General features: G+C 45.4%; 1 protein-coding gene across 2 annotated transcripts in view; it reads right to left on the minus strand.

Moving 5' to 3' along the window:
• LOC109907104 (FYVE, RhoGEF and PH domain-containing protein 1) overlaps positions 1 to 20,077 on the minus strand; it is a 151,343-nt gene that overhangs the window by 13,698 nt on the left and 117,568 nt on the right. For both annotated transcript variants that reach the window (XM_031804219.1, XM_031804220.1), the window contains exons 9-13: positions 9,743 to 9,889; positions 9,163 to 9,335; positions 8,900 to 9,032; positions 3,169 to 3,297; positions 2,378 to 2,536 (exon numbers count right to left, since the gene is read on the minus strand). In XM_031804219.1, coding sequence (XP_031660079.1) covers positions 2,378 to 2,536; positions 3,169 to 3,297; positions 8,900 to 9,032; positions 9,163 to 9,335; positions 9,743 to 9,889 — 741 coding nt within the window. The remainder of the gene's footprint in view (positions 1 to 2,377; positions 2,537 to 3,168; positions 3,298 to 8,899; positions 9,033 to 9,162; positions 9,336 to 9,742; positions 9,890 to 20,077) is intronic.

The following is a 20,077-nucleotide window of genomic DNA, read 5'->3' on the forward strand; positions in this document are numbered from 1 at the left end:
TTCTGTTATCTTACCTATATATACTAATCTCTGGTCTCTCCTTTAACCGTTCTACAGCAGTCAGGACTTCTGAAGTGTCTGTTTTTATAGAGGTTCTGTTATCTTACCTATATATACTATCTCTGGCCTCTCCTTTAACCGTTCTACAGCAGTCAGGACTTCTGAAGTGTCTGTTTTTATAGAGGTTCTGTTATCTTACCTATATATACTATCTCTGGCCTCTCCTTTAACCGTTCTACAGCAGTCAGGACTTCTGAAGTGTCTGTTTTTATAGAGGTTCTGTTATCTTACCTATATATACTATCTCTGGCCTCTCCTTTAACCGTTCTACAGCAGTCAGGACTTCTGAACTGTCTGTTTTTATAGAGGTTCTGTTATCTTACCTATATATACTATCTCTGGCCTCTCCTTTAACCGTTCTACAGCAGTCAGGACTTCTGAAGTGTCTGTTTTTATAGAGGTTCTGTTATCTTACCTATATATACTATCTCTGGCCTCTCCTTTAACCGTTCTACAGCAGTCAGGACTTCTGAAGTGTCTGTTTTATAGAGGTTCTGTTATCTTACCTATATATACTATCTCTGGCCTCTCCTTTAACCGTTCTACAGCAGTCAGGACTTCTGAAGTGTCTGTTTTTATAGAGGTTCTGTTATCTTACCTATATATACTATCTCTGGCCTCTCCTTTAACCGTTCTACAGCAGTCAGGACTTCTGAAGTGTCTGTTTTTATAGAGGTTCTGTTATCTTACCTATATATACTAATCTCTGGTCTCTCCTTTAACCGTTCTACAGCAGTCAGGACTTCTGAAGTGTCTGTTTTTATAGAGGTTCTGTTATCTTACCTATATATACTATCTCTGGCCTCTCCTTTAACCGTTCTACAGCAGTCAGGACTTCTGAAGTGTCTGTTTTTATAGAGGTTCTGTTATCTTACCTATATATACTATCTCTGGTCTCTCCTTTAACCGTTCTACAGCAGTCAGGACTTCTGAAGTGTCTGTTTTTATAGAGGTTCTGTTATCTTACCTATATATACTATCTCTGGCCTCTCCTTTAACCGTTCTACAGCAGTCAGGACTTCTGAAGTGTCTGTTTTTATAGAGGTTCTGTTATCTTACCTATATATACTATCTCTGGCCTCTCCTTTAACCGTTCTACAGCAGTCAGGACTTCTGAAGTGTCTGTTTTTATAGAGGTTCTGTTATCTTACCTATATATACTATCTCTGGCCTCTCCTTTAACCGTTCTACAGCAGTCAGGACTTCTGAAGTGTCTGTTTTTATAGAGGTTCTGTTATCTTACCTATATATACTATCTCTGGCCTCTCCTTTAACCGTTCTACAGCAGTCAGGACATCTGAAGTGTCTGTTTTTATAGAGGTTCTGTTATCTTACCTATATATACTATCTCTGGCCTCTCCTTTAACCGTTCTACAGCAGTCAGGACTTCTGAAGTGTCTGTTTTTATAGAGGTTCTGTTATCTTACCTATATATACTAATCTCTGGTCTCTCCTTTAACCGTTCTACAGCAGTCAGGACTTCTGAAGTGTCTGTTTTTATAGAGGTTCTGTTATCTTACCTATATATACTATCTCTGGCCTCTCCTTTAACCGTTCTACAGCAGTCAGGACTTCTGAAGTGTCTGTTTTTATAGAGGTTCTGTTATCTTACCTATATATACTATCTCTGGTCTCTCCTTTAACCGTTCTACAGCAGTCAGGACTTCTGAAGTGTCTGTTTTTATAGAGGTTCTGTTATCTTACCTATATATACTATCTCTGGCCTCTCCTTTAACCGTTCTACAGCAGTCAGGACTTCTGAAGTGTCTGTTTTTATAGAGGTTCTGTTATCTTACCTATATATACTATCTCTGGCCTCTCCTTTAACCGTTCTACAGCAGTCAGGACTTCTGAAGTGTCTGTTTTTATAGAGGTTCTGTTATCTTACCTATATATACTATCTCTGGCCTCTCCTTTAACCGTTCTACAGCAGTCAGGACTTCTGAAGTGTCTGTTTTTATAGAGGTTCTGTTATCTTACCTATATATACTATCTCTGGCCTCTCCTTTAACCGTTCTACAGCAGTCAGGACTTCTGAAGTGTCTGTTTTTATAGAGGTTCTGTTATCTTACCTATATATACTATCTCTGGCCTCTCCTTTAACCGTTCTACAGCAGTCAGGACTTCTGAAGTATCTGTTTTTATAGAGGTTCTGTTATCTTACCTATATATACTATCTCTGGCCTCCTTTAACCGTTCTACAGCAGTCAGGACTTCTGAAATATCTGTTTTTATAGAGGTTCTGTTATCTTACCTATATATACTATCTCTGGCCTCTCCTTTAACCGTTCTACAGCAGTCAGGATCTGCTACATACCTCTAATATTGACCGTCTTCTGTATGCGCTGCTTGTCAGACTGGCGGGGGAGGGGGGAACCCCCACTAGGGTGGTGTAGCAGGCGATGCACACCCTGTTAGCCCTGTTGTTGTCGTAGAGCAGACGGGCCCTGAACTCTGAACACTTTCCACACACCACCTGGAAAACACAGAGAATATTTAGGGGAGGAGTTCTCTGGCTGGAGGGGGAGGAGTTCTCTGGCTGGGGGTGGAGGGGAGGAGTTCTCTAGCTGGAGGGGAGGAGTTCTCTGGCTGGTGGGAGGAGGGGAGGAGTTCTCTGGCTGGAGGGGGAGGAGTTCTCTGGCTGTGGGTGGAGGGGAGGAGTTCTCTAGCTGGAGGGGAGGAGTTCTCTGGCTGGAGGGGGAGGAGTTCTCTGGCTGGGGGTGGAGGGGAGGGGGTTCTCTGGCTTGGGGGTGGAGGGGAAGGGACAGCGTTAGAGGTGAGGGGACAGCGTTTCAACCAGTGAGAGAATCAGACACAACGTACAGCCAAAAACCACATGAACATCATGTTTAATATTGAATTGTGTCTAATTCTTCAGCATTAGACCGACTGACAATCTGGTCACATGTACATTACATCATGACTTGATTGGAGACGTACGTGTCACATGTACATAGCATCATGATTTGATTGGAGACGTACGTGTCACATGTACATTACATCATGACTTGATTGGAGACGTACGTGTCACATGTACATAACAACATGATTTGATTGGAGACGTACGTGTCACATGTACATAACATCATGATTTGATTGGAAACGTACGTGTCCACAGGCCTTGCAGTGGTGGCGTCTCTTGGTGATGGAGTTGAACGGCTCCTGGCACTTCATACACAGAGTCACCTCCTTCTCACGGATCGGAGTGGGGGCACGCTTCCCCAGCTCATTACAGTTCTGAGAGAGAAGAGAAGAGAGGAACAGAGGAGAGAGAGAGAGACAGAGAGAGAGAGAGAGAGACAGAGAGAGAGACAGAGACAGAGACATAGAGAGAGACAGAGAGAGAGAGAGAGAGAGAGAGAGAGAGAGAGAGAGAGAGAGAGACAGAGTGAGAGAGAGAGAGAGAGAGAGAGAGAGAGAGACAGAGAGAGAGACAGAGACAGAGACGAGGACAGAGACATAGAGAGACAGAGACATAGACAGAGACAGAGACATAGAGAGACAGAGACATAGAGAGAGACAGAGACAGAGACATAGAGAGACAGAGACATAGAGAGACATAGAGAGACAGAGACATAGAGAGAGACAGAGACAGAGACATAGAGAGACATAGAGAGACAGAGACATAGAGGAGAGACAGAGACATAGAGAGAGACAGAGACATAGACAGAGACAGAGAGAGAGACAGAGACAGAGACAGAGACATAGAGACAGAGACATAGAGAGAGACAGAGACATAGAGAGAGACAGAGACATATACAGAGACAGAGAGAGAGACAGAGACATAGAGAGACAGAGACATAGAGAGAGACAGAGACAGAGACATAGAGAGAGACATAGAGAGAGACAGAGACATAGAGAGACATAGAGAGACAGATACATAGAGAGAGACAGAGACATAGAGAGAGACAGAGACATAGAGAGAGACAGAGACATAGAGAGAGACAGAGACATAGAGAGACAGAGACAGAGACATAGAGACAGAGACAGAGAGAGACAGAGACAGAGAGACCGAGACATAGAGACAGAGAGACATAGAGAGACAGAGACATAGAGAGACAGAGACAGAGACATAGAGAGACAGAGACAGAGAGACAGAGACATAGAGAGACAGAGAGACATAGAGAGACAGAGAGACAGAGACATAGAGAGAGACAGAGATATAGAGAGAGAGAAACAGAGATGGGGAGAAATACAATATGATCTCACAGATGGAGACATTTCAGAAGCTAAAGAGTTTAATTGAATAGTGTTAATAAAGTAAGGTAGAGGGCTTATACTGGGGTCAGAGCCTAGGGGTTATACTGGGGTCAGAGCCTAGGGGTTATACTGGGATCAGAGCCTAGGGGTTATACTGGGGTCAGAGCCTAGGGGTTATACTGGGGTCAGAGCCTAGGGGTTATACTGGGATCAGAACCTAGGGGTTATGCTGGGGTTAGAGGCAAAAAGTTATGCTGAGGTCAGAGGCTAGGGGTTATGCTGGGGTCAGAACCTAGGGGTTATACTGGGGTCAGAGGCAAAAAGTTATGCTGGGGTCAGAGGCTAGGGGTTATACTGGGGTCAGAGCCTAGAGGCCAGGGGTTATGCTGGGGTCAGAGCCTAGGGGCCATACTGGGGTCAGAGCCTAGGGGTTATGCTGGGGTTAGAGGCAAAAGGTTATGCTGAGGTCAGAGGCTAGGGGTTATGCTGGGGTCAGAACCTAGGGGCCATACTGGGGTCAGACGCAAAAGGTTATGCTGAGGTCAGAGGCTAGGGGTTATGCTGGGGTCAGAACCTACAGGTGAGTTGGAGGGGCTTAGGGGTTAGGGGCTAGGAGTTGTATTGTATCTTACAGGTGAGTTGTAGGAGTGTTATCCTAGTGGCTAGGGCCTAGGGGTTAGGGACTATGGGTTAGGGACTAGGGGTTAGGGACTAGGGGTTAGTGGCCAGGGATTAGGGGTTAGGGGTAGAGGCTAGGGGTTAGGGGCTAGGGGTTATGCTGGGGTTAGTGGCTAGGGGTTATGCTGGGGTTAGGGGCTAGGGGTTATGCTCGGGTTAGTGATTATGCTGGGGTTAGGGGCTAGGGGTTATGCTGGGGTTAGTGGCTAGGGTATGGGGTTATGCTGGGGTAGTTCTAGTGGTTAGGGACTATGGACTAAGGGCTAGGGATTGGACTAAGGGCTAGGGATTAGAGACTAGGGGCTAGGGCCTAGGGACTAAGGGTTAAGGACTAGGGGCTAGGGGTTATGCTGAGGTTAGTGGCTAGGGGAGAGGGAGTGTAGTTCTAGTGGTTAGGGACTATAGACTAAGGGCTAGGGATTAGAGACTAGGGGCTAGGGACTAAGGGTTAGGGGCTAGGGACTAAGGGTTAGGGGCTAGGGGTTATGCTGGGGTTAGTGGCTAGGGGTTAGTGGGTATGATAGGGTTACTGGCTAGGGGTTATGCTAAGGTTAGTGGCTAGGGGAGAGGGAGTGTAGTTCTAGTGGTTAGGGACTATGGACCAAGGGCTAGGGGCTAGAGACTAGGGACTAAGGGCTAGGGATTAGAGACTAGGGGCTAGGGGCTAGGGGTTAGGGACTAGGGGCTAGGGGTTATGGGGTAGGGTTTAGGGGTAGAATAATATCTTACTGGTCAGTTAGGATGAGTGGAGTCCTAGAGGTTAGGGGCTAGGGGTTAGGGCTAGGGGTTATGGGCTAGGGAGTAGGGGTTAGGGGCTAGGGGTTTAGGGCTAGAGGTTATGGGCTAGGGGTTAGGGCTAGGGGTTAGGGGTTATGGGCTAGGGGTTAGGGCTAGGGGTTAGGGGCTAGGGTTTAGGACTAGAGGTTATGGGCTAGGGGTTAGGGGCTAGGGGTTAGGGGCAATATAGTATCTTACAGGTGAGTTGGGAGGAGTGTAGTCCTAGGGGCTAGGGGTTAGGGGTTAGGGGCTAGGGGTTATGGGCTAGGGGTTAGGGGCTAGAGGCTAGGGGTTATGGGCTAGGGGTTAGGGGCTAGGGGTAATATAGTATCTTACAGGTGAGTTGGGAGGAGTGTAGTCCTAGGGGCTAGGGGTTAGGGGTTAGGGGCTAGGGGTTATGGGCTAGGGGTTAGGGGTTAGGGGTTAGGGGTTAGGGGTTAGGGGCTAGGGGTTTAGGGCTAGAGGTTATGGGCTAGCGGTTAGGGCTAGGGGTTAGGGGCTAGGGGTTTAGGGCTAGAGGTTATGGGCTAGGGGTTAGGGGCTAGGGGTTAGGGGCAATATAGTATCTTACAGGTGAGTTGGGAGGAGTGTAGTCCTAGGGGCTAGGGGTTAGGGGTTAGGGGCTAGGGGTTATGGGCTAGGGGTTAGGGGCTAGAGGCTAGGGGTTATGGGCTAGGGGTTAGGGGCTAGGGGTAATATAGTATCTTACAGGTGAGTTGGGAGGAGTGTAGTCCTAGGGGCTAGGGGTTAGGGGCTAGGGGTTATGGGCTAGGGGTTAGGCGCTAGAGGTTAGGGGCTAGGGGTTAGGGCTAGGGGTTATGGGCTAGGGGTTAGGGGCTAGGGGTTAGGGGCTAGGGGTTAGGGGCTAGGGGTTAGGGGATAGGGGCTAGGGGTTATGGGCTAGGGGTTAGGGGCTAGGGGTTATGGGCTAGGGGTTAGGGGCTAGGGGTTAGGGGCAATATAGTATCTTACAGGTGAGTTGGGAGGAGTGTAGTCCTAGGGGCTAGGGGTTAGGGGTTAGGGACTATGGGTTAGGGACTAGGGGTTAGGGACTAGGGGTTAGTGGCCAGGGATTAGGGGTTAGGGGTAGAGGCTAGGGGTTAGGGGCTAGGGGTTATGCTGGGGTTAGTGGCTAGGGGTTATGCTGGGGTTAGGGGCTAGGGGTTATGCTCGGGTTAGTGATTATGCTGGGGTTAGGGGCTAGGGGTTATGCTGGGGTTAGTGGCTAGGGTATGGGGTTATGCTGGGGTAGTTCTAGTGGTTAGGGACTATGGACTAAGGGCTAGGGATTGGACTAAGGGCTAGGGATTAGAGACTAGGGGCTAGGGCCTAGGGACTAAGGGTTAAGGACTAGGGGCTAGGGGTTATGCTGAGGTTAGTGGCTAGGGGAGAGGGAGTGTAGTTCTAGTGGTTAGGGACTATAGACTAAGGGCTAGGGATTAGAGACTAGGGGCTAGGGACTAAGGGTTAGGGGCTAGGGGCTAGGGACTAAGGGTTAGGGGCTAGGGGTTATGCTGGGGTTAGTGGCTAGGGGTTAGTGGGTATGATAGGGTTACTGGCTAGGGGTTATGCTAAGGTTAGTGGCTAGGGGAGAGGGAGTGTAGTTCTAGTGGTTAGGGACTATGGACCAAGGGCTAGGGGCTAGAGACTAGGGACTAAGGGCTAGGGATTAGAGACTAGGGGCTAGGGGCTAGGGGTTAGGGACTAGGGGCTAGGGGTTATGGGGTAGGGTTTAGGGGTAGAATAATATCTTACTGGTCAGTTAGGATGAGTGGAGTCCTAGAGGTTAGGGGCTAGGGGTTAGGGCTAGGGGTTATGGGCTAGGGAGTAGGGGTTAGGGGCTAGGGGTTTAGGGCTAGAGGTTATGGGCTAGGGGTTAGGGCTAGGGGTTAGGGGTTATGGGCTAGGGGTTAGGGCTAGGGGTTAGGGGCTAGGGGTTTAGGGCTAGAGGTTATGGGCTAGGGGTTAGGGGCTAGGGGTTAGGGGCAATATAGTATCTTACAGGTGAGTTGGGAGGAGTGTAGTCCTAGGGGCTAGGGGTTAGGGGTTAGGGGCTAGGGGTTATGGGCTAGGGGTTAGGGGCTAGAGGCTAGGGGTTATGGGCTAGGGGTTAGGGGCTAGGGGTAATATAGTATCTTACAGGTGAGTTGGGAGGAGTGTAGTCCTAGGGGCTAGGGGTTAGGGGTTAGGGGCTAGGGGTTATGGGCTAGGGGTTAGGGGTTAGGGGTTAGGGGTTAGGGGCTAGGGGTTTAGGGCTAGAGGTTATGGGCTAGCGGTTAGGGCTAGGGGTTAGGGGCTAGGGGTTTAGGGCTAGAGGTTATGGGCTAGGGGTTAGGGGCTAGGGGTTAGGGGCAATATAGTATCTTACAGGTGAGTTGGGAGGAGTGTAGTCCTAGGGGCTAGGGGTTAGGGGTTAGGGGCTAGGGGTTATGGGCTAGGGGTTAGGGGCTAGAGGCTAGGGGTTATGGGCTAGGGGTTAGGGGCTAGGGGTAATATAGTATCTTACAGGTGAGTTGGGAGGAGTGTAGTCCTAGGGGCTAGGGGTTAGGGGCTAGGGGTTATGGGCTAGGGGTTAGGCGCTAGAGGTTAGGGGCTAGGGGTTAGGGCTAGGGGTTATGGGCTAGGGGTTAGGGGCTAGGGGTTAGGGGCTAGGGGTTAGGGGCTAGGGGTTAGGGGATAGGGGCTAGGGGTTATGGGCTAGGGGTTAGGGGCTAGGGGTTATGGGCTAGGGGTTAGGGGCTAGGGGTTAGGGGCAATATAGTATCTTACAGGTGAGTTGGGAGGAGTGTAGTCCTAGGGGCTAGGGGTTAGGGGTTAGGGGCTAGGGGTTATGGGCTAGGGGTTAGGGGCTAGAGGCTAGGGGTTATGGGCTAGGGGTTAGGGGCTAGGGGTAATATAGTATCTTACAGGTGAGTTGGGAGGAGTGTAGTCCTAGGGGCTAGGGGTTAGGGGCTAGGGGTTATGGGCTAGGGGTTAGGCGCTAGAGGTTAGGGGCTAGGGGTTAGGGCTAGGGGTTATGGGCTAGGGGTTAGGGGCTAGGGGTTAGGGGCTAGGGGTTAGGGGCTAGGGGTTAGGGGATAGGGGCTAGGGGCTAGGGGTTATGGGCTAGGGGTTAGGGGTTAGGGGCTAGGGGTTATGGGCTAGGGGTTAGGGGCTAGGGGTTAGGGGCAATATAGTATCTTACAGGTGAGTTGGGAGGAGTGTAGTCCTCATCTCGGAGAGAACAGTTGAGATGGTGGAACGTGGCTAGCGTCTGTTCATGTCTTTGGATAGTGGCCTGGATAGCTTGGATCCAATCTCTCTTCTCTTCTTCAGTCCTACTCACAATAGACAAATGGCTTTGAGTTAAATATGAATTGCAATTCATTGTGAAATGTGTCCATTGCTAAATGTAACAATTCAAAAGCCTCTAATTCGAGATAGAGGAAGAGAATGTGCTGCCCTCACCTGGCCTGGAGCTCTAGTGAGCGCTGTTTCCCAGACACCAGGAAGGTCCTGGGAACGTTAATACTGCTGCTCTCCTTCAGCTCCATCCCATCCACATCAATCCTGGCCCTCACCCCAAACTTCTGACCAATCAACCTCAGTTTAGGGACGCAGTACAATAACCTATCATTGAACTGCAGAGAGAGAGAGGGGGGAGACAGAGAGAGAGAGAGAGAGAGAGAGAGAGAGAGAGAGAGAGAGAGAGAGAGGTGAAGAAAGGGAAAGAGAGAGAGAGAGAGAGAGAGTGAGAGGGAGAGAGGGGGAGAGAGAGGGGGAGAGAGAGAGAGAGAGAGAGAGGTGAAGAAAGGGAAAGAGAGAGAGAGAGAGAGTGAGAGGGCGAGAGGGAGAGAGAGAGAGAGAGAGAGAGAGAGAGAGAGAGAGAGAGGGGGGAGAGAGAGAGAGAGAGAGAGATGTAGCCCTAGTTGCATTTTAGATTCACAACATAAATCACAACATGATTTCAAGCTGTGAACAGTGTTCGCCCCAACGTATCAACAGCTTTGCCATTTTCACACTCCCACTGTTACAATGACTCACTCACCAGGATGAGGTATCTGTCCTGTGAGGTGCCGTTCTTAGCCGACAGTTTAAGGATGTGTCCCTCCTTGATGAGTTCGTTAGTAGGGTTAACGATGTCCTCCTCTCCTCCCAGCAACTCATACACCTTCAGCAGTTTACGCATACGCTCCTGTACGATACACACACAGGATGTCAATGTGCTGCGCAAGGGAACAAAAAGACTTTTGCACAATGCACTTTCGCACATCTACAGATGTAGGATCGTAATTTGATCACTCATTTTTTTTTTTTTTTTGCAGAGAATTTTCCTGCCCGGCAGGAAATGCAAATTTGTAGTGTATTTGAATTTTAAAAATGTTTCTAAAGTTTGTAATTTCCACTTTCTACATGAATGTCCATGAATTATAATCCACATAATAAATCACATTTTCTGTTGCTGCTGTAGAAAACTGGCTCAAATTAAGATCCTACTCACTGCTTAAAACCACATGGTATTCTGAGTAATCAGTCTTATTCAAATTCATTCAGATATATTTGCTGAGAAAATACAGATTAGGTATAACACTATGCACTGTTGAAGGAGATCACTATACAGAAGACACTGTTGAAGGAGATCACTATACAGAAGACACTGTTGAAGGAGATCACTATACAGAATACACTGTTGAAGGAGAACACTATGCAAATCAAATCAAAGTTTATTTGTCACGTGCGCCGAATACAACAGGTGTAGACCTTACAGTGAAATGCTTACTTACAGGCTCTAACCAATAGTGCAAAAAAGGTATTAGGTGAACAATAGATAAGTAAAGAAATTTTAAAAATGTAAAAAGACAGGCTATATACAGTAGCAAGGCTATAAAAGTAGCGAGGCTACACACAGACACCGGTTAGTCAGGCTGATTGAGGTAGTATGTACATGTAGATATGGTTAAAGTGACTATGAATATATGATGAACAGAGAGCAGCAGTAGCGTAAAAGAGGGGTTGGCGGGTGGTGGGACACAATGCAGATAGCCCGGTTAGCCAATGTGCGGGAGCACTGGTTGGTCGGCCCAATTCAGGTAGTATGCACATGAATGTATAGTTAAAATGACTATGCATATATGATAAACAGAGAGTAGCAGCAGCGTAAAAGAGGGGTTGGGGGTGGCACACAATGCAAATAGTCCGGGTAGCCATTTGATTACCTGTTCAGGAGTCTTATGGCTTGGGGGTAAAAACTGTTGAGAAGCCTTGTTGTCCTAGATTTGGCACTCCGGTACCACTTGCCATGCGGTAGTAGAGGGAACAGTCTATGACTGGGGTGGCTGGGCTCTTTGACAATCAATTTTTAGGGCCTTCCTCTGACACCACCTGGTGTAGAGGTCCTGGATGGCAGGCAGCTTAGCCCCGGTGATCTACTGGGCCGTTCGCACTACCCTCTGTAGTGCCTAGCGGCTGGAGGCCAGAGCAACTGCTGTCCCAGGCAGTGATGCAACCAACTCTCGATGTTGCAGCTGTAGAACCTTTTGAGGATCTCAGGACCCATGCCAAATCTTTTTAGTTTCCTGAGGGGGAATAGACTTTGTCGTGCCCTCTTCAAGACTGTCTTGGAGTGTTTGGATCATTCTAGTTTGCTGTTGATGTGGACACCAAGGAACTTGAAGCTCTCAACCTGCTCCACTACAGCCCCGTCAATGAGAATGGGGGCGTGCTTGGTCCTCCTTTTCCTGTAGTCCACAATCATCACCTTAGTCTTGGTTATGCTGAGGGATAGGTTGTTATTCTGGCACCACCTGGCCAGGTCTCTGACCTCTTCCCTATAGGCTGTCTCGTCGTTGTCGGTGATCAGGTCTACAACTGTTGTGTTGTCTGCAAACTTAATGACGGTGTTGGAGTCATGCTTGGCCATGCAGTCGTGGGTGAACAGGGAGTACAGGCGGGGACTGAGCACGTACCCCTGGGGAGCTCCAGTGTTGAGGATCAGCGTGGCAGATATGTTGCAACCTACCCTCACCACCTGGGGGCGGCCTGTCAGGAAGTCCAGGATCCAGTTGCAGAGGGAGGTGTTTAGTCCCAGGATCCTTAGCTTAGTGATGAGCTTTGTGGGCACTATGGTGTTGAACGCTGAGCTGTAGTCAATGAACAGCATTCTCACATAGGTGTTCCTTTTATCCAGGTGGGAAAGGGCAGTGTGGAGTGCAATAGAGATTGCATCATCTGTGGATCTGTTTGGGCGGTATGCAAATTAGAGTGGGTCTAGAGTTTCTGGGATAATGGTGTTGATGTGAGCCCTTACCAGCCTTTCAAAGCACTTCATGGCTACGGACGTGAGTGCTACAGGTCTGTAGTCATTTATGCAGGTTGCCTTTGTGTTCTTGGGCACAGGGACTATGGTAGTCTGCTTGAAGCATGTTGGTATTACAGACTCAATCAGGGACACGTTGAAAATAGGTGAAGACATTGGTCAGCACATGCCCGGAGCACACATCCTGGTAATCCGTCTGGCCCTGTGGCCTGGTGAATGTTGACCTGTTTAAAGGTCTTACTCACGTTGGCTACGTAGAGCGTGATCACAAAGTCGTCCGGAACAGCTGATGCTCTCATGGATGCCTCAGTGTTGCTTGCCTCGAAGCGAGCATAGAAGTGTTTAGCTCGTCTGGTAGGCTCGTGTCACTGGGCAGCTCGCGGCTGTGCTTATCTTTGTAGTCTGTAGTAGTTTGCAAGCCCTGCCACATCCGACGAGCGTCGGAGCCGGTGTTGTATGATTCAATCTTAGCCCTGTATTGACGCTTTGCCTGTTTGATGATTCGTCGCAGGGCATAGCGGGATTTCTTGTAAGGGTTAGAGTCCCGCACCTTGAAAGCGGCAGCTCTACCCTTTACCTCAGTGCGAATGTTGCCTGTAATACCCCTTCTGGTTGGGGTATGTACGTACAGTCACTGTAGGGACAACACCCTCAATGCACTTATTGATAAAGCCAGTGACTGATGTGGTGTACTCCTCAATGCCATCGGAAGAATCACGGAACATGTTCCAGTCTGTGCTGCAAAACAGTCCTGTAGTTTAGCATCTGCTTCATCTGACCACTTGTTTATAGACTGAGTCACTGGTGCTTCCTGCTTTAATTTTAGCTTGTAAGCAGGAATCAGGAGGATAGAGTTGTGGTCGGATTTACAGAATGCAGAATATACTGTTGAAGGAGAACACTATGCAGAATATACTGTTGAAGGAGAACACTATGCAGAATGTGCTACAGCTACAGTATTTGGTGAAGAACTATATATGTGTGTGTGTGTGTGTGTGTGTGTGTGTGTGTGTGTGTGTGTGTGTGTGTGTGTGTGTGTGTGTGTGTGTGTGTGTGAGGGCCAGTGATCAGTGGGTCAGCTGTTTGTTCCCCCGCACCCACCCGCAATTGCTAATAACTCATCCGCAATCACCCGACTATATGAGACAAAGTGAATAACACACCTGCACCCAAACCTAACCACTTACATCTAGCAAATATGCTGTAGGCCACAGTGAGAGACAGCAGAATTATTTTTTTTGCCTGTCATTTCCAACATTTTGATATGCTATTTATGAGTCAACTTATCTATAATTAGATCCATGTAGCTTCTCTTCAGTCATTACTTGTTTCCCTAGAAGACTAAATAAATCCCTGCTCACCAGAATGATGTCATAAATGGATAGAATGAATGATGCCATAAATGGATAGAATTTGATGTGGTTGAAATACTATCACCTTTTATGATGCTGATAAAGATAGCACCTTTACAGACGGTCCCTAACAGTGATTGAATTACTATCAGTTTTTATGATGCTGATAAAGATAGCACCTTTACAGACGTTCCCTAACTGTGGTTGTAGTACTATAAGTTTTTATGATGCTGATAAAGATAGCATCTTTACAGACGGTCCCTAACTGTGGTTGAAATACGATCAGTTTTTATGATGCTGATAAAGATAGCATCTTTAGAGACGGTCCCTAACTGTGGTTGAAATACTATCAGTTTTTATGATGCTGATAAAGATAGCACCTTTACAGACGGTCTCTAACTGTGGTTGAAATACTATCAGTTTTTATGATGCTGATAAAGATAGCACCTTTACAGACGCTCCCTAATGGCGCATTCATTCTCTCAAGATGCTGAAAGAAAGAAATCATATTTCTCCTCTCCTGTTCCCCAAGTCAAAATGTGCATTTGGTGTATAATTCAACTGCATGAAATGCTTAAATCTGTTAATTATTTCTGAGTTAATTAGGCTATGTGTCATTGTCCAGATTTCAGTTAAGTTACTTACAATTAAACAATATGAACAGTACAGTTCCCTTGACTTGACATTTTGAAGTCCGTTAGACTACTGTTCTGGTCCTCTCTTCTATAACAGACTACTGTTCTGGTCCTCTCTTCTATAACAGACTACTGTTCTGGTCCTCTCTTCTATAACATTAGACTACTGTTCTGGTCCTCTCTTCTATAACATTAGACTACTGTTCTGGTCCTCTCTTCTATAACATTAGACTACTGTTCTGGTCCTCTCTTCTATAACATTAGACTACTGTTCTGGTCCTCTCTTCTATAACAGACTACTGTTCTGGTCCTCTCTTCTATAACAGACTACTGTTCTGGTCCTCTCTTCTATAACATTAGACTACTGTTCTGGTCCTCTCTTCTATAACATTAGACTACTGTTCTGGTCCTCTCTTCTATAACATTAGACTACTGTTCTGGTCCTCTCTTCTATAACATTAGACTACTGTTCTGGTCCTCTCTTCTATAACATTAGACTACTGTACTGGTCCTCTCTTCTATAACATTAGACTACTGTTCTGGTCCTCTCTTCTATAACATTAGACTACTGTTCTGGTCCTCTCTTCTATAACAGACTACTGTTCTGGTCCTCTCTTCTATAACAGACTGTTCTGGTCCTCTCTTCTATAACATTAGACTACTGTTCTGGTCCTCTCTTCTATAACAGACTACTGTTCTGGTCCTCTCTTCTATAACATTAGACTACTGTTCTGGTCCTCTCTTCTATAACATTAGACTACTGTTCTGGTCCTCTCTTCTATAACATTAGACTACTGTTCTGGTCCTCTCTTCTATAACAGACTACTGTTCTGGTCCTCTCTTCTATAACAGACTGTTCTGGTCCTCTCTTCTATAACATTAGACTACTGTTCTGGTCCTCTCTTCTATAACAGACTACTGTTCTGGTCCTCTCTTCTATAACATTAGACTACTGTTCTGGTCCTCTCTTCTATAACATTAGACTACTGTTCTGGTCCTCTCTTCTATAACATTAGACTACTGTTCTGGTCCTCTCTTCTATAACATTAGACTACTGTTCTGGTCCTCTCTTCTATAACATTAGACTACTGTTCTGGTCCTCTCTTCTATAACAGACTACTGTTCTGGTCCTCTCTTCTATAACATTAGACTACTGTTCTGGTCCTCTCTTCTATAACATTAGACTACTGTTCTGGTCCTCTCTTCTATAACAGACTACTGTTCTGGTCCTCTCTTCTATAACATTAGACTACTGTTCTGGTCCTCTCTTCTATAACATTAGACTACTGTTCTGGTCCTCTCTTCTATAACAGACTGTTCTGGTCCTCTCTTCTATAACAGACTACTGTTCTGGTCCTCTCTTCTATAACAGACTACTGTTCTGGTCCTCTCTTTTATAACAGACTGTTCTGGTCCTCTCTTCTATAACAGACTACTGTTCTGGTCCTCTCTTCTATAACATTAGACTACTGTTCTGGTCCTCTCTTCTATAACATTAGACTACTGTTCTGGTCCTCTCGTATATAACATTAGACTACTGTTCTGGTCCTCTCTTCTATAACATTAGACTACTGTTCTGGTCCTCTCTTCTATAACAGACTGTTCTGGTCCTCTCTTCTATACCAGACTACTGTTCTGGTCCTCTCTTCTATAACATTAGACTACTGTTCTGGTCCTCTCTTCTATAACATTAGACTACTGTTCTGGTCCTCTCTTCTATAACATTAGACTACTGTTCTGGTCCTCTCTTCTATAACATTAGACTACTGTTCTGGTCCTCTCTTCTATAACATTAGACTACTGTTCTGGTCCTCTTCTATAACATTAGACTACTGTTCTGGTCCTCTCTTCTATAACATTAGACTACTGTTCTGGTCCTCTCTTCTATAACAGACTACTGTTCTGGTTCTCTCTTCTATAACATTAGACTACTGTTCTGGTCCTCTCTTCTATAACATTAGACTACTGTTCTGGTCCTCTCTTCTATAACATTAGACTACTGTTCTGGTCCTCTCTTCTATAACATTAGACTACTGTTCTGGTCCTCTCTTCTATAACAGACTACTGTTCTGGTCCTCTCTTCTATAACATTAGACTACTGTTCTGGTCCTCTCTTCTATAACATTAGACTACTGTTCTGGTCCTCTCTTCTATAACAAACTGTTCTGGTCCTCTCTTCTATAACATTAGACTACTGTTCTGGTCCTCTCTTCTATAACAGACTACTGTTCTGGTCCTCTCTTCTATAACAGACTACTGTTCTGGTCCTCTCTTTTATAACAGACTGTTCTGGTCCTCTCTTCTATAACATTAGACTACTGTTCTGGTCCTCTCTTCTATAACATTAGACTACTGTTCTGGTCCTCTCTTCTATAACATTAGACTACTGTTCTGGTCCTCTCATATATAACATTAGACTACTGTTCTGGTCCTCTCGTATATAACATTAGACTACTGTTCTGGTCCTCTCTTCTATAACAGACTACTGTTCTGGTCCTCTCTTCTATAACATTAGACTACTGTTCTGGTCCTCTCTTCTATAACATTAGACTACTGTTCTGGTCCTCTCTTCTATAACATTAGACTACTGTTCTGGTCCTCTCTTCTATAACATTAGACTACTGTTCTGGTCCTCTCTTCTATAACATTAGACTACTGTTCTGGTCCTCTCTTCTATAACATTAGACTACTGTTCTGGTCCTCTCTTCTATAACATTAGACTACTGTTCTGGTCCTCTCTTCTATAACAGACTACTGTTCTGGTCCTCTCTTCTATAACATTAGACTACTGTTCTGGTCCTCTCTTCTATAACATTAGACTACTGTTCTGGTCCTCTCTTCTATAACAGACTACTGTTCTGGTCCTCTCTTCTATAACATTAGACTACTGTTCTGGTCCTCTCTTCTATAACATTAGACTACTGTTCTGGTCCTCTCTTCTATAACATTAGACTACTGTTCTGGTCCTCTCTTCTATAACATTAGACTACTGTTCTGGTCCTCTCTTCTATAACATTAGACTACTGTTCTGGTCCTCTTCTATAACATTAGACTACTGTTCTGGGCCTCTCTTCTATAACATTAGACTACTGTTCTGGTCCTCTCTTCTATAACAGACTACTGTTCTGGTTCTCTCTTCTATAACATTAGACTACTGTTCTGGACCTCTCTTCTATAACATTAGACTACTGTTCTGGTCCTCTCTTCTATAACATTAGACTACTGTTCTGGTCCTCTCTTCTATAACATTAGACTACTGTTCTGGTCCTCTCTTCTATAACATTAGACTACTGTTCTGGTCCTCTCTTCTATAACAGACTACTGTTCTGGTCCTCTCTTCTATAACATTAGACTACTGTTCTGGTCCTCTCTTCTATAACATTAGACTACTGTTCTGGTCCTCTCTTCTATAACAAACTGTTCTGGTCCTGTCTTCTATAACATTAGACTACTGTTCTGGTCCTCTCTTCTATAACAGACTACTGTTCTGGTCCTCTCTTCTATAACAGACTACTGTTCTGGTCCTCTCTTTTATAACAGACTGTTCTGGTCCTCTCTTCTATAACAGACTACTGTTCTGGTCCTCTCTTCTATAACATTAGACTACTGTTCTGGTCCTCTCTTCTATAACATTAGACTACTGTTCTGGTCCTCTCTTCTATAACATTAGACTACTGTTCTGGTCCTCTCTTCTATAACATTAGACTACTGTTCTGGTCCTCTCTTCTATAACATTAGACTACTGTTCTGGTCCTCTTCTATAACATTAGACTACTGTTCTGGGCCTCTCTTCTATAACATTAGACTACTGTTCTGGTCCTCTCTTCTATAACAGACTACTGTTCTGGTTCTCTCTTCTATAACATTAGACTACTGTTCTGGTCCTCTCTTCTATAACATTAGACTACTGTTCTGGTCCTCTCTTCTATAACATTAGACTACTGTTCTGGTCCTCTCTTCTATAACATTAGACTACTGTTCTGGTCCTCTCTTCTATAACAGACTACTGTTCTGGTCCTCTCTTCTATAACATTAGACTACTGTTCTGGTCCTCTCTTCTATAACATTAGACTACTGTTCTGGTCCTCTCTTCTATAACAAACTGTTCTGGTCCTGTCTTCTATAACATTAGACTACTGTTCTGGTCCTCTCTTCTATAACAGACTACTGTTCTGGTCCTCTCTTCTATAACAGACTACTGTTCTGGTCCTCTCTTTTATAACAGACTGTTCTGGTCCTCTCTTCTATAACAGACTACTGTTCTGGTCCTCTCTTCTATAACATTAGACTACTGTTCTGGTCCTCTCTTCTATAACATTAGACTACTGTTCTGGTCCTCTCATATATAACATTAGACTACTGTTCTGGTCCTCTCGTATATAACATTAGACTACTGTTCTGGTCCTCTCTTCTATAACAGACTGTTCTGGTCCTCTCTTCTATACCAGACTACTGTTCTGGTCCTCTCTTCTATAACATTAGACTACTGTTCTGGTCCTCTCTTCTATAACATTAGACTACTGTTCTGGTCCTCTCTTCTATAACATTAGACTACTGTTCTGGTCCTCTCTTCTATAACATTAGACTACTGTTCTGGTCCTCTCTTCTATAACATTAGACTACTGTTCTGGTCCTCTCTTCTATAACAGACTACTGTTCTGGTCCTCTCTTCTATAACATTAGACTACAGTTCTGGTCCTCTCTTCTATAACATTAGACTACTGTTCTGGTCCTCTCTTCTATAACATTAGACTACTGTTCTGGTCCTCTCTTCTATAACATTAGACTACTGTTCTGGTCCTCTCTTCTATAACATTAGACTACTGTTCTGGTCCTCTCTTCTATAACAGACTACTGTTCTGGTCCTCTCTTCTATAACAGACTACTGTTCTGGTCCTCTCTTCTATAACATTAGACTACTGTTCTGGTCCTCTCTTCTATAACATTAGACTACTCTTCTGGTCCTCTCTTCTATAACATTAGACTACTGTTCTGGTCCTCTCTTCTATAACATTAGACTACAGTTCTGTAATCATATATATATTTATTTTTTTGCCTGTTTGGCTGTTATTTTGGCATTAATGCGTGTCACATTCAGTTTGCAAACATTGTAACAAAAAAAAGATCTTATCATGAATCAAGTTGACAATCTACTGGCAAATCCTTTTCAATCCTTGTCATGTGAAGAGAAATGATGAAGAGATATTATAGATTAAAAAAAGTATCAGTGCTCATCGGCCATTGGACAAAAACATTACATAACAAGTTGGAAATCGCAAATTCAACAATGAGTGGTTTGGAAGGAATCAGTGGCTAACTGCAAGCATTGCAAAGCAATCACTAGCCTGCTATTCGGTGAACTGGGTGTGTGGTTCAAGTCTGGGTTTAAAGGTCTCTTTCCAAGCTTAAAAGGATAAACATTCAACATTGGCCATGCTGTCCAACCAGCATGACTTCTGCCGCGTTCAAGACAACTGGGAACTCTGAAAAAAACGAGCTCCGACTGGGAAAATACGCTTTGAAAGGTCATCCAACTCTGAATTCCAAGTTGGGAACTCGGGCCTCTTTCTCAAGCTCCAACTTGAAGATCACTGACGTCATGATTTGACCTAGTTTGTACATCTCAATTGACAGTAAAAAACACATTTGTTTAAGCAAGTCAGCTATGTTTTTTAAAAGGTAGTAAATGAGGCTGAATTAACTGTTTCGCTGCCAGACAAGGCTCTGCTGAAAGCCAGGTGTAGCAGTGGTAAGTTGTTGAGACAGCTTTATGTAGGCCCTAACAGTTTGTGGGCACCGTTTCTCACCATCTTTCTGATGGCTGTGTTGGAGTGCTCTGCAGTGTGAAAGGACTCACCATCTTTCTGATGGCTGTGTTGGAGTGCTCTGCAGTGTGAAAGGACTCACCATCTTTCTGATGGCTGTGTTGGAGTGCTCTGCAGTGTGAAAGGACTCACCATCTTTCTGATGGCAGTGTTGGAGTGCTCTGCAGTGTGAAAGGACTCACCATCTTTCTGATGGCTGTGTTGGAGTGCTCTGCAGTGTGAAAGGACTCACCATCGTTCTGATGGCTGTGTTGG

The sequence above is a fragment of the Oncorhynchus kisutch genome, linkage group LG24 (genome assembly GCF_002021735.2).
Source record: "Oncorhynchus kisutch isolate 150728-3 linkage group LG24, Okis_V2, whole genome shotgun sequence".
Classification (NCBI taxonomy): domain Eukaryota; kingdom Metazoa; phylum Chordata; class Actinopteri; order Salmoniformes; family Salmonidae; genus Oncorhynchus; species Oncorhynchus kisutch.